This window comes from Prionailurus viverrinus, chromosome C1 (genome assembly GCF_022837055.1).
Source record: "Prionailurus viverrinus isolate Anna chromosome C1, UM_Priviv_1.0, whole genome shotgun sequence".
In the NCBI taxonomy this organism is placed as follows: Eukaryota; Metazoa; Chordata; class Mammalia; order Carnivora; family Felidae; genus Prionailurus; species Prionailurus viverrinus.
The window spans coordinates 183,715,885-183,730,850 of record NC_062568.1 but is presented as its reverse complement, the minus strand read 5'-3'; the positions used below and the strand labels follow the sequence as shown (position 1 = coordinate 183,730,850).

At 52.4% G+C, this 14,966-nt stretch overlaps 1 protein-coding gene across 2 annotated transcripts in view; it reads right to left on the bottom strand.

Annotated features, from left to right (window-relative positions):
• BMP8B (bone morphogenetic protein 8b) overlaps window positions 1–14,580 on the bottom strand; it is a 28,744-nt gene extending 14,164 nt beyond the window's left edge. For both annotated transcript variants that reach the window (XM_047873623.1, XM_047873622.1), the window contains exon 1: window positions 14,247–14,580. In XM_047873623.1, the coding sequence (XP_047729579.1) occupies window positions 14,247–14,580 (334 nt within the window). The remainder of the gene's footprint in view (window positions 1–14,246) is intronic.
• Window positions 14,581–14,966: the final 386 nt, after the last annotated feature.

The following is a 14,966-nucleotide window of genomic DNA, read 5'->3' as shown; positions in this document are numbered from 1 at the left end:
TTCCATCCACTTGAGGACTGCACAGACCACCCCTGTTATGTGGCTGTGTAATCCCGGTCGTGCAGGATGACGTAAGTCTAGGCTGCTGGCTGTCACAGGGTGCGGCACGGAGAGTGAAGGAGGGTGGCTCATTCACACCCTTCACCTGTGTCCTCTCAGAGCATCATAAATGTATCTGCTCCCAAGGCCCAGTGGTGGCTGACGGGCGGGTCCTGGGGCCACTGGGAATCTCCGTGTGCAGGCCCGACGCTGATTTCATGCTGGATCTGGGGACTCGGGGCACAACCCGTGAGCCCGCCAGCTCCTCAGGAGCACCACATCCTGCGGCCTCCCTCCCGTGCTGACCTGGGGGGCCAGGTGCGCTGGGTCGAGAGAGCCTCATGTACCTGCATTGACCCCAGTTCCCAGCTTCCATTGTGGGTTTGTGAAATCGATGAGGCACCCAGTAGTTCGGCACAGGAAACTCCCCACCCTGGCTGTTCCAGGTGAGCACTAGAAGGGACATTTTTAGGAAAGTAATGCTCTTCATCAGTAATTAGTAGTATTTCCTGAAGTGTGGAACTGGGTAAAGAACACTCCTTCGTCTGACAGTTGAGAGGATGCGGAGAGATAACCTATGGATTTGCCTCTTTTTCTGTGGCTGTTGCTTTGAGTCAGTAGAGAGATTTTCCAAAAGCTGGTGCTCTGGGAAAGCATTTTCGGGGACCTCTATGACCCTTTTGTTAACAGTGCAAACCAAGCCTGCTTTAGCCAAAGAGGCAGCTTAGGGCAGCACAGGGAGCTCTGACCAGTGGTCAGGACATTCACTGCAGGCCTGACCCTGCACCAACCAGGTACGTACTTGGCCTCGTCTCCTCTGTGAACTGAGAATAAGGGTACTGCCCAGCTTTCCTCACTTTATAAACAGTCAGACAATGGACTGGGAGGGGTGGCCATTCAACAAGAGTTCTTGAGGAGCCTGACCTGCAATCTCCCTACATTGTGCTAAGATGTCGTACCCTCAGGAGGCCATGTCAGAAATTTCAAAGCTGGGGGGAGGAGAGGGAAGGAAGAAGTGGAATGATCTTTTCCCAAATAAATGTGTTAATCTGCCCATTTAGTTTTCCTTAGTTTATCAAGTTCAATTTATAAACAAATTTATTAAGTTCTTACTATATGTAAGATTGTTCTGATAACCCAGTGAAGAATTGGGCAAAAGACATGAACAGACACTTCTCCAAAGAAGACATCCAGATGGCCAACCGACACATGAAAAAATGCTCAAGATCACTCATCATCAGGGAAATACAAATCAAAACTACAATGAGATACCATCTCATTCCTGCCAGAATGGCTAACATGAACAACTCAGGCAACAACAGATGTTGGCAAGGATGTAGAGAAAGAGGATCTCTTTTGCACTGCTGGTGGGAATGCAAACTGGTGCAGCCACTTGGGAAAACAGTATGGAGGTCCCTCAAAAAATTAAAACTAGAACCACCCTACGACCCAGCAATTGTACTACTAGGTATTTATCCAAGGGATACAGGTGTGCTATTTCAAAGGGATACATGCACCCCAACATTTATAGCTGCACTACCAATAATAGCCAAAGTAAGGAAAGAGCCCAAATGTCCATCAATGATGAATGGATAAAGAAGATGTGGTATATATATACAATGGAGTATTACTCGGCAATCAAAAAGAATGAAATCTTGCCATTTACAACTACATGGATAGAACTAGAGGGTATTATGCTAAGCGAAATTAGTCAGAGAAAAACAAATATCATGACTTCACTCATGAGGACTTTAAGACACAGAACAGATGAACATAAGGGAAGGGAAGCAAAAATAATATAAAACCAGGGAGGGGGACAAGACATAAGAGACTCTTAAATATGGAGAACAAACAGAGGGTTGCTGGGGGTGTAGTATAAGGGGAGATGGGCTAAATGGGTAAGGGGCTTTAAGGAATCTACTCCTGAAATCATTGTTGCAATATATACTAACTTGGATATAAATTTAAAAATTAAAAACAAAACAAAACAAAACCAAAAACAAAAAAAAACAAAACAAAACCAAAAAAAAACCTAGAAGATGGCCTTCAGCTGGATCCTGAGCATGCTGGCACCCTGATCTCAAACTTGCAGCCTCCAGAACTGTGAGAAATAAATGTTTTTCTGTTTAAGCCAAAAAAAAAAAAAAAAAAAAAAGACTGTTCTGAGCACTGGGAATACAGTGAATAAGACAGGTAAACTGGGTCTCTGTACTGATGGAGTTTACGATCTAAGGGGGAAGACACAATATGAACAACAAAACAAGTAAGATAGGGGATGCTGTTTACATTGTGAGTGAAATATAGAGGGTTATAGGCTCAAAAGTAATGGCAACAGGGAGAGGGTACTTTTCATAGGGTGCTCAGTACAGCCTTTGCGAGGTAGGTGAGAGCAAACATGAATATTCTCACACGTTGCTGGTAGGAAGGCATTGGATAGAGATGCCCACCTGGGTGGCTCAGTTGGTTAAGCATCTGGCTTTTGATTTCAGCTCAGGTCATGATCTCACAGTTTGTAAGTTCAAGCCCTGCATCAGGCTCTGTGCTGGCTGCTTGGGATTCTCTCTCTGCCCCTCCCTATTGCTCGCTCTACCTCAAAAATAAACACACATTAAAAAAAAAAAAAAAGGAATGCATTGGAGAGGAATTTGGCAATATCCTTTTGCAGGACCATGGCAAAATTACATATGAATTTACCCTTTAACAACACAACGCTTTGTCGCACTGGCAAAAACATGAAAGGCCACGCACCAAGTATTTACTGGGCATAGGGAACACACAGAGCGACACCTGGCACTTCTAAATGTTTATTTTCTACATAATTATAAAAACTGCCAAAAATGATCAAACGTTGGACCATCTTCTGTCTGGGGAACCGCAAATGAATTTACTTTCTGATTCACCTTAATGTGGCTTCCAGAATAAGAAACAATCATGAATCACCAACATGTGTTGATAGGACTCTCAGCCTTCTCCCTCAGTCTCTGATAAACCAACCTCCAGATCCCATGTTTGGGAAAGGCCCTTTCTGTGGGGAGGTTGTGGCCTCCGCCCTCCATGACTGCCACCCACAATCTGCATCTGAGGCCCTGCACCACTCATGGGCCAGGTCTCCAGATGCCACACCCTGAGTCTACCAGTCCTACACCAACAAAAACTTTGGCTATTTTTGTGCCCTGGACAAAATTTAGAGTCATCCAGAAGACCTAAATCTGTCTTGTTTCTGACCATAAGTAAGCCACCCAGAGTGGCTGTTAAGAAAAGAAAATCTGACCGGTCTGCCCTCAAACCCTTCCCCAGCCCCACAGGGCCCCTGGGAGGAGCCCAAGCTCTGGTTCCAGGACCCCCTGAGCTGACCTGGCCCAACCTCATGGCCTCCTCGGCCTTCGGGCTGCAAACACCCTCCCTGGACACCCTCCCCAGAGCGCTCTCTCCTGAGTTGCCCCCATCCCGCCTGGTCCAAAGGCCACTCTCCTCTCGTCCTGCTCCGACCCCACACAGATCAGCCTGCCAGCCTCTCCCTTTCCCCAGTCCCAGGGGTCCCCATCTCTGCTCCATGTGCCCTTTTGGATGGTGCACAATTGAGGGCAGGACTGCACAATGTGGGGTGCAAACGGGAAGCTCTCAGTGAACTTCCACTGAGCTCCTTGTGTTCTGGGGGCCCAGACAGGGGATGTGTCTGCTGGTTCTTCCCAAGGTCCCCGGGACAGCGGCTCAGCATCCAGCAGCCGCTGCCCCTTGGGTTGGCCGTGCTGCCGGTCTGGAGTGGCCTCCGTGTCACGGTGTGCCTCCATCAGAAGCCACTCACGTTGTCACTTTGCCTTGGGACTGGCCCCCCTTTGCATGGCCAGGCTGCTAAGGGGGAGCGCAGGCTCCCCAGGGTCCCAGAGGCAGGTGTGTGGGTCCTGTCTGGCTGGTCCTGCTCGTGGCAAGGGTGAGGGCCCCCCACCCCTTCAGGCCTAAAACAAGACCCAGGTCTCCATGGCTGGTGCAGGCCCACCAAGGGGCTGCAGAATGGACCACCTACCAAGTCTGCATCTGAAGGGCTTCTTCCTCCCACCCAGAAATCTCGGTGCTTCCCAGAGGAGGCCAAGGCTCCATTTCTAAGGTATTTTTAGTCAGTTTTCATTACCGGCTTTTTTCAAGAGCTGTTTCCATAAATGGTTCTGCACTCATGATTGCTGGTCCAGGCCTCCGACGGCTTCAGACCCCAAATTAAAAGGGAACACCCGCACACTCCCCCACATCAAGTCTGTCAAGGCCAAAAATAGATCCGAGGAGATTGAGCAAGGATACGATTCCCCAGTGCAAACCCGGGGGAAGAACTGAACTGTGGGACTTTTCCGGAAAGATGCGGTCACAGTGACACATCCCTCTCTCCCGTAGGGAATGGATTTCCGTAAGGAGATGGATTGGGTGTACCTCCCTGCCCTGGGCCTCACCCCTGGAGGAGCCCCATCAGTGGGCAGGGGTGGGCACATTCTTTGGTCAGAGCTGGAAAGGCCTCCAGGGCAACCCTGCAGACATGGGGAAACTGAGGCCCAGAGGGGCAAAGACTTGCCAGGGGTCGCACGTCAGGTGAGGGCCCTTCGTGTGGACTTTCAGACCTGCAGCTGAGGTAAAATGAGTGGCCCTAGCTTCCCTCCAGGTGGTGATACTGCGATGGGGGGGTCACCTGTCAATGAGGTTCTCCTGTCAATGGGCCCCCCCCCCCGAGAATGCCTGCTGAAGCCACCTTCTTCCAGGCAGGGCCCTGGGGGCACTGGAGGTCCCAGGAAGCGCCCAGGGAGATGCCGGACCCGCTGTCGGCCTCCACAAAGACAGTGAGGACGGCCCTGCTCTGCTGCACCGACCAGGCCCAGGCTCCCGCCCCTGCTCTCAGCTCCCTGCCTCCAGCTGTGATCGTCCTCCCTCAACCTTGCCAGTCTGCCCTGAGTGCCTGCCATGCAGGGGGTGGGGTGCACGGGGTGGGGGTGCCCCAAAGACTCAGATCTGTCCCTGTTCTCAGGTCGTTCATGGTTTCCCAGGAAGTAAAATAGGGGCGAGACATGGCCTTGAATGAGACTGGCAGAAAGTGACTCAAATCCTAAGAGAAATACACACGATGGGGATGAAGGCTCTAATCATGGAGGGTGCCTTGGGGAGCAGGGGTCAGAGAACACTTTTCTAGAAAACGTATTTGAAAGTGGTGGAAGAATTTTGACAAACAGAAATGGAGGAGAGTATTTTAGGCAAAGGCGCAGAGGCAGGAAATAATGTGCCACCTCCCTTTTTATTTATTTTTTTAATTTGATAGAGAGAGAAAGAGAGAGCAAGCAAGCACGAGTGGGGGAGTGGGGCAGAGGGAGAGCAAGAGAGAATTCTGAGCAGGCTCCACTCTCAGTGTGGAGCCCCATGCAGGGCTCCATCTCACGACCCTGGGATCCTGACCTGAACCAAAATCAAGAGTTGGACACTCAGCTGACTGAGCCAGGCTTCCCTCAGCTCCCATTTTTTTTAGCACTGAACTGTGTCAGGCATCATACTGGGCATGTCACACATGCCATTTCTGTTAATACATAATTGTATTAGCTATCTATTGCTATGTAACACAGTAACCCAAATGTAGCAGCTCAAAACAAGAAACATTTATTATTTCACATATTTCTGAGGGTCAAGAATCTAGGCACTTAGCTGGGTGGGTCCCTCTCAGGGTCCCTTATGGGGTGACAGTCAAGTTGTTGGCTGGGGCTGCGGTCTCAGAAGAACTGACTGGGATGAACACATCACTTCTAAGCTCACTAATGTGGCTGTTGGTGGCAGGGTTCTGTTCCTCACCATGTGGGCCTCTCCGTGGGACTGCTCACGGCATTCCGGGCATGACTTCCCCAGACTCCACAATCTGGGGCGCGGAGGAGTGGTGGGGTATAGGACCCAAGATGGAAGGGGCAGTCTTTTATAACCCAATCTCGGAAGGGACACATCATCACTACTGTCATATTCTATTGGTCACACAGACCAGCAATGGCAGAGTGTGAAAGGGGCCTACACAAGAACATGAACACTAGGAGGCGTGATCACTGAGAACCTGACTGGAGGCCACGGCAACTCAGTGAAAGAGATATTATTCACCCCATTTTATAGATGAGGACACTGATGATCAGGGAAGGTAACTGATTTGCATGAGTTCACAACCAGGAGCACCCAAGGTGGGGTGAGAGTCTAGGTCTGTCTGATTCCAAAGTCTGTATTTTCCCTTCATCCACAGCCTCACCAAGTTGGAGACATGTCAAGGGAACACTGTGTGGCTCAGCTGGGCCAGAACACTGGACACTGAGTGGCAGACTCGGGGAACCTGAATTCAATTGTGACACGAAGGAACACACAGAAGGATTCTGAGCAGGGAAAGCTAGGAGTGGATTTTCACTTAAGGAACTGGGGTTCCAAAACACCAAGAGCTTTTTCACCTCCCTGCCTCCCCTCGCACCTTCTCCTCCCACCTCTTTCTAAGTTCTACCCTCCCTCAAGGTCCAGCAAAATGACACTTCCTGCCAAGCCCTCTCTGTCCCCCAGCCAGGACACCATTCTTCCTCTTTTTTGGGCCTTGTTCGTCTCCCACAAAACACCGTGTCTCTCTTGTGCTGTACTGAACCTCCATGCTCCTGTCTGTTGAGTAGGTGAATGGCCATTCCTCCCATTTTGCCATAATTTATATGGACTTGTCTCTGGGCCCACCTTTCCCACTCTAATGAGCAGACCTCAGGCTGGGGCTGTACTTTGGAGGAGGCCCCAGGATAACCAAGAAAGGGAACAGCACACAGTAGGTTCATAGTAGTGTTCGTTAAGGAATGGCCACAGACTGAACAACCCAACTTTCTCCATCCCCAGGTCTCCCAGCCTTCAACTTCCCCCCAACCCTTACTGTATTCAGAGCCCAAGGCTGCTGGGAATAAATGGCTGCTTGCTCAGGGTATAGAGGCAGCAGTTAAAGGAAATAATTGGGTTTTACTTCTGGTCTTATTACCAACTAGCTGCCCTTGGGCTAAAAGCCAACAGACAAAGCTAACACTTATTGAGCATTTAACAGGTACTGTTTCAACATTTTACACAGATTACCTCATGTGATACAGCAATCCTGTGAGGCAGGAACTATTTATTATGTCTCCCATTTTGAAGATGAGGAAAACTGAGGCAAAGAGCATTAACTAACTTACACAAAAATCATATAAACAGTATCAGGCTTCTGGGCAAAAGACTGAGTCAAGACGTTCAGTGAGAGAGTGTTCTCTGTAGGGAACAGAGGGAGCAGCACCAAGCATGGCCGAACAGTGATTTGACCACACAAAGGCTCAGCCCATTCCACCTGCACTGGGAGCCCTGGGGCTGGTTGCTGGTGGCTTCCCGGAGACAAGGGACTGGACATGTACGCCCCCATAAACCAGCCATTAAATGTGGGGTGCCGCCACGGAGGGTGGCTAACATCAGATAAAAAGCTCCTGGGGGCCTAGCTGATGGATGCCTACAGAAGGACTCGGTTGCCAGCAGCCCACCCTCCAGGCAGCTGGGCAATGGGTGACTTGCTCCTGAAGAGAAGATGTGCGAAACATCACGACACCCACTACAAACTGCAAGTGGTGGAATGGGGATCCAAACCCAGGCAGCCTGAGCTGACCACTGGGCTGCAGGTCCCTAAGTAAATGGTCGGGCTGGGTTTGAGGGGGGGGCGCGAGGTAGGGTGCAGAGAAACATGGCAGGCCCTTCCCCCATAACGCTGGCTGTTAGTACCGAGCACTGCCAGGCACTTGCTAAGTTTTTAAGTGCTTAACCTATTTAAGTGTTGCACTATGGACACAGGTAGATGATCCCAATGTTAAAGGTGAGGAAACTGAGACACACAGACTCTAAATAACCTGTTCAATGTCTCACAGCTCTCAAGCGGCAGAGCCAGGGTTGAAGCCCCGTGTGTCCTCCTCCAAAGTAACCCACCACTCTGGCCTCCCACCTGCAGGGCTGACCCTCCTCACTGCTGTGATCCACTCTTCACATCCGCCCCTGTGGATCTGGGTACCCAGGAACTGGGCCAGTCACTAATACTCCTTGAGACTCAATTTCCTCCTCTGTCAACTGGGGGAGGTAGTAGTCATTTACCCCAGAAGGGTAAGAAAACACTGAGGAGATGGACGTAAGGAGTCAGTTGTCAGGGATCCACAGGGGACACCAGCCTGGTGGACAGACAGGGTTTTAGAGAAAAGGGACCCACCTTCAACGCTTGGAAAGAGAAACCTTTGGAAACCATCAACAAAATGCGAAGGTGACCTGTGAAATGAAAGACAATATTTGCAAACCACATATCTGATAATGAGCTAATATCTAAAATATACAAGGATTTCATACAACTCAAGAGCAAAAAAAAAAAATCCAATTTAAAAATGGGCAAAGAAACTGAATAGATATACTTCCAAAGAAGACATACAAATGGCCAATGGGTACTCAAAAAGGTGCTCAGCATCACTCGCATCAGGGAAATGCAAATCAAACCACGAGATACCACCTCACACCTGTTAGAATGGCTGTCATCAAGAAGACAAGCGATAACAATCTCTTGTTGAGGATGTGGAGAAAAGAGAACCCTCTGGCACTGTTGCTGGGAATGTAAATTGGTGCAGCCACTATGGAAATTATCACGGAGGTTCCTCCAAAAATTGAAAATAAGACTACCATATGACCCAGCAGTCATACTTCTGAGAATACATCCAAAGGAAATGAAAACAAGACCCCAAAGAGATATCTGCACCCCCGTGTTCACTGCACATTATTCACAACAGCCAACATATGGAAACAACCTAAGCGCCCATCAACAGATGAGTGGACAAAAAAGATGTGGTATGTAGATGTAATGGCATATTGTTCAGCCATGAAAAAGGAGATCCCGCCATTTGTGACAACACGAGCTGCACTTTGAGGGCATTATGCTAAGTGAAATAAGCCAGACAGAGAAAAACAGATACTACATGTTACCACTTCTAAGTGAAATCTTAAAAGAAGAAGAAGAAGAAGAAGAAGAAGAAGAAGAAGAAGAAGTCGTCAAAATCACAGAAATAGATAGTAGAAAAGTGGTTTCCAGGGGCTGGGTGGGGTGGGGCAAATAGGAAGAGATTGGTAAAAGGGTACAAACTTTCAGCTATAAGATGAATAAGGTCTGAGGACCTAATGTAAAATATAGGGACTATAGTTGATAACACAGTATTGGGAAATTGAAATCTGTAAGGTGATGGACGTGTTAATTAACTAGAGAGGAGAATCCATGAACAATGTCTATGTGTATCAAATCACCGTGTAGTATACTTTTGATATCTTAGAATTTTATATATCTGGGGCGCCTGGGTGGCTCGGTCGGTTAAGCATCCAACTTCGGCTCAGGTCATGATCTCACGGTCCGTGAGTTCGAGCCCCACGTCGGGCTCTGTGCTGACCGCTCAGAGCCTGGAGCCTGTTTCAGATTCTGTGTCTCCCTCTCTCTCTGCCCCTCCCCTGTTCATGTTCTGTCTCTCTGTGTCTCAAAAATAAATAAATGTTAAAAAAAATTTTTTTAAAGAATTTTATATATCAATTATATATCAGAAAAACTAGATTAATTACTTTTTAATAAGAGATGCTACCTTTGGGCATATGGTCACATTAATAGCTTTAAAGATGGACAAAGGATTTACTGTTAAATGAAAGACAAAGTAGCAAGACTGGACATTTATGTCATACTTTGTAAAAAATAATAATAATAAAATGTTAGAATCTGTATTGATAAAATGTCAGGGCAGGTTGGGAACTCTACACCAAAGAATTAGAACGCTGGTTTTCTCTGAAGTGGAGAGAGAATTACTAGGGGCTTCCATATTGTATATTTTTGAACGTATGGTCTAATTTTGTATAATGAAATTCTACAATGAATTTATATGGTATGAATTTTTGCATTATTTCTATAAATCCTGAAACAAGGAAATTTTAAAAATAAGATTCTCAGTTTCCAATATATATTCAATATAGTCCAATTCGGCAACACTTACTACACCTAATGGTGGGCCAGGCCCAGGTCTGGGCGGAGAGGCAGTGTCTATGTAGGAGAAGAGCAGAGGAGACAGGAAGCTGACCTGCTGGGTGGCCTTGGGAAAACCACCTAACTTCTCTGAGCCTCACTCTCCTCTTTTCAAAACAAAGACGTGACCTTAAGTGTGATGCAGATGAAGAGACAGACTCAGAGGTTCTGAGCACAGGGTCCTCACCAGGGGCCATCTTACACACTCCCCGAACAGCCTTCAGGGTGGGCTATTTTACACGAGTGTCTCCCATTTTATAGAGGACGAAACTGAGGCTCTGAGAGGTGGCCTGGAGAGCCCAGATCACACTGAGACTCGGTGGTGGCATCAAGATGCACAGGTTAGAGCCCCCCACCCAGGTCCTGTCTGACCTCCCACTGTCCATCTGCTCCTGGGCTCCAGAGCCCCCCTGGGGGTGGGGTCACTGTCTAGACCAGTGGTCTAGACAACCATCTTTGTGGCTTAAGTATTTATTCCTTGCTCCCCACTAGGAGGCCAGCTCCGCAAGGGGAGGGACTTTGTTTCGCTCACTGTCCTATCCCAGGAACTAGAAAGAACTATGTCTGGCACAGAGCAGGTACCACATGACTATCTGTTGAGTGAATTCGTGAGAAATGAGAGTTCCCTAGTAAAGAACCAAAGGAAGTACCTTCAAGGTCACAGGGCTGAGCAGGACGTGGGCCAGGTCCCTCATTCCCACTCAGCCCTGCCTCTCCCAAATCCAGCGCCTCAGGTCAACACCCCCTGTCCTCGGCTGCCTGAGGCACGGGAATAAATTAGTCTGGTCAGAGAAGGGTCTCCACAAAAGTGAAGATGGCTTGATGCATTTCTGGCTAGACCTCTGCCTTTAGGGCTGTTTGTGCCTCAGTTTCTCAACCTGGAACACGGCACCTGCTGGCCCAGTGGCTCGAGGTGGAGAAGGACCAGGACCAACGTGCGGAGTTGGTCTTTCTGGCCTCATTCCTCCCTCCCCGCGGGCTGGGCCAGCCTGAGGTGCCCAGGGAGCAGCCAGTCAGACCCACGCTCCAGCCCAGGGGACGGGGTGGTGCCATGAGGAGGTGCCTCCAACACGGAGCCACGGGGTCAGGGCCGGGAGGCCCCGTGTTTTCTGACACCATCGCTGTGGACTGGATGAGAAAAGAGGCCCAGAGAGGGAAGGGAGGTGACCTGGGACAGGAAGGACTCGGTGGCGAGCCCAGGCGGTACAAGAACCTGGGTGTTGCCTCCCAGCTCAGGCCTCTCCTCTCCGTGAGCACAGGGGACACCCAGGACAGGTATCGGCCCCCATTACCGTGTCCTGACCAAGGGCAGCCAAGAGCATACAGGTGGAGACTCACTGACAGGCCAGGCAGGGGCCCCAGCTCTGACCGTAGTCCTGGCCTCCCTACAGAGACACTGTCAGCCATGACACGGGCTTCCTACAGCACCTGCCTGGGCACAGAGGCCTGACCCACGGGCCAGAGGCCTGTGGGAGGCTAGAGGTCTCTGGGTCCCACAGGCTGCCATGGACGGTCAGGGGCCCAGCAGGCAGCAGGTCTGGCTTCTCAGGACCCGGATGAGACCAACAGGAGGTAGAGCTGGAGGCAACAGGTGTGGGAGCCTGGGCGTGGGTGCTGACACCATAGCGACTCTGCTATTAGTCTCGGTGGTGGTTCAGGGGCCTGGGGCCTGGGCCTCCAAACAAGGAAAGAATCCTGGTAGGTGTCTAATCCCCCCGCCCCCACAGCCCAGGTAATTACCAGTTAAAACTACTCAAATTGAAGGAGTTGTACTAGTGCAATTAGCACATCAAAATAAAGGAGGCCCTCTGACAGCTGGCTGGGCCCGCCCACAGACCGGGCTTCCACTGAACAAAGATCTGCTTGTTAATCCCACAGCGTCAGAGGCCTTCGATCTTCGTGAAACACACAGACATGGCGTGGGAAGAGGCTGGCATCTGGAATCCACAGCCCCTGGATGATGTCATGGATGCGCTGTGTGGCCCTGGACTGGCCATTTAACCTCTCTGAGCCCATGAAAAGGGCTTGGGGTGGCTCAGTCAGTTAAGCATCAACTCTTGATTTTGGTTCAGGTCACGATCTCATGGTTCGTGAGTTCGAGCCCCGCATCAGGCTCTGTGCTGACAGCTCAGAACCTGCCTGAGATTCTGTCTCCCTCTCTCTCTGCCCCTCCCTCTTCTCCCCCCCCCCTCTCAAAACAAATAAATAAAGGTTAAAAAAAGAAGTGTGGGACATTCCCACACATCCAACCAAGGCTGGCCAGCAGCTGGGAGGGACCGGAGTCAGGAGCAACCAGGCCCAGGCTCACCGACCAGAGGCATGATTTTCTGTTCCTCCCATCTATCAACTGAACACACAACAACCCTGACGATGCGTTGAACTCTAGGAGCCCCACTTTACAAGGAGGGATCTGTGGCTCCAAGAGGACAAGGGACGTGCCTAAGACCACACAGCAGAGGCACAAGAGGAATCAGATGTGTCTGAACTAAGGGTGATGCTTGATTCACAACAGCAGCTCCTACCAAGGCCGTGTGCGCCTTGACCATGGGATGCTGGGGAAGCAGGACATTGGCCGGGCAGTGACTCACTAACGGATGGCTCCCTTGGGGACATTCTCAACATAACTGTATCTACAGCCCCTCTTGGTTCTGAGCCCCAGGTCAGCTTGTTCTGAGGACAGGCCTCAGTTTTGCACATGGTCTCTGTTATCCCACGTCCCCCACCCTGCCCTCTAACCAGGAAGGTGGCATTCACTGGCCCAAGTCCTGTGCCTGGCACCGGGCTCTCAGCAGAGGTTAACAGCCGCTTCCTGCTGTTCCCTCACCTCAGGCACCCAACAGCTCGAGGCTGGGGGGGGACAGAGGCCTCCTTGGCTGTCCCCTCTGCCTGCCCCAGTGCAGGAAGCAAATGGCTAAAGACCCCACAAGACCTGCCGCTGCTCCATCCCCTGGGTTTCTCTGCCTAAACCCCTCTGGAAGCTCTCTACAACCTGAAAGCCTGCCCTCCTGACAGGAGAAAGAAATATCAGCTCCTTGAGGAGGTGGATGTAGGGCTACCTGCTGTCCTGACTGGGCCACAGAGAGGCTGTGCTATGCTAGGCATAACATTGTCTCTCTGAGCCTCAAAGTCCTCATCGGGGAGATGGGGATGAAGATCATGTCTGGTAACAGGGCTGTCGGGAAGGTCAAGAGTGACGCTGTGGGTGAAGGGAGACTGTTGGCCTTGGCAAAGGTCTTCTCCCATCTAAGCCTGAGCTGTAGTCCCTGTGCCCCCAGATCCAGTCTGGTGTCTGCTCCAGCCCTGACCCCACAGACAGGAGGCAAAGCGGATAGGGGACAGACAGTCAGGACTGCAGACTAAAGAGCATTTAATAATAGGAAAGACATCTTTGAAAACTAACCATAAATGGCTCCACGACTTGTACAGAGTTTCTGCAGAGAGGAAGGGCTGGGCTTTGTGTGGGAGAAGGAGGGGCGTCCGAGCTGCCCACCATGTCCTTCCACAGCCTGGACCTTCACAGCATGCCAAGCCACGTCCCAGGTGCTGCGCTCAGGGTGACAAGACCGCCGACGGCCCCACTGAGCTCAGAGTCCACTCCTTCCTCACCCGCTGCCCTGACAGCCACACCCTCACCTACAGGGGCTGGGGCTCTGGCCAGGGAACGGGCTGCTGTGGACTCATGACATCTTGGGCTCTCATCTCAGCTCTGGGCACTCTGATGATGTCACCGGGGCTTTCCACGCTGAACTTTGTCCCTTTCTCCAGTACTGCCCTTATCACTGTGGCAGCATCCCGGCCTGTTTACTCATCCGTCTCCCCAGGACCACACTGTCTTCCTGGCACTGCCCGGTCCACCCGACATGAGATGATTCCTACCCTTGGGTGTTTCCAGGGGCGGGACAAACGCGCACATCGATGGGACTCACATTCGCGTCTGTCGGAGTGAGCGGGGCCCACAGCCCTTGGACTCGGCCGCCCTGAGCTCCGCATTCCCAGCCCTCTGTGGGGGCGTGGCCGCGATCAAAGGGGCGCGCACCGGCCAAGGCGGTCCCCTGGACCCGTCCGCACCCGCGCGTCCACCCGGTGGTCTGGTCGTATGGTCACCGGGGCCCCGGACGCCCACCCCGACGGCCTCACTCACCCATGTTGACGAAGCTCATGACCAGGTCGGCGCGGCCCGGGCGCCGCTCGGGGGGGCCGCCGTCCTCGTCGTCGTCGCGGGCCATGGCGTGGTACAGGTCCAGCATGAAGAGCGGCGCCGACGCGGGCAGCCGGGCGGCGGCGGACGGCGCGCGGGGCCGGGGCCGCCCGGGCAGCCCGAGCACCGCCAGGATCTCGCGCTGCATGTCGCGGCGCTCGCGCGGGCCCAGGCGGCGGGCCGGACAGCCGGCCGGGGCGCGCGGGCCGGGGCCGCCGCCGCTCAGCGCGCACAGCGCCAGGCCCACGAGCCACAGCGGCCCGGGGCGCGCGGCCATGGCCGGGCCGGGGGGTGGGGGCGCTCAGCGGGCGCGCATCCGCTCCGCGGCCGGGCGGGGACCGGGGCCGCGGCCGCCCCGACGGCGGACGGAGAACCGCGGGCGGGGCTCGGGGTCGGCCGCACGGGGCGCTCGCCTGCGGTTTCCCAGCACCTAATGGGCTCGGGCGGCGTGGACGCGGCAGGGGCTCCTCCGGGAGCTGGGGGCTGGCGGCCAATCTGTCTGTGGCGGCGAGCCGTCAGTCGGCTGCTGCCGAGGCCCGCTCAGCCGCAGGGGCGGCGGGCGAGCTCCGGTCTGCGCTCGGGACGACGCAGATCCGACGGCGCCTCTCCAGCTGGAGCTGCTGTCTGCGCCGCGCGCCCGCCTCCGCCGCCCGTGGGTCCCGC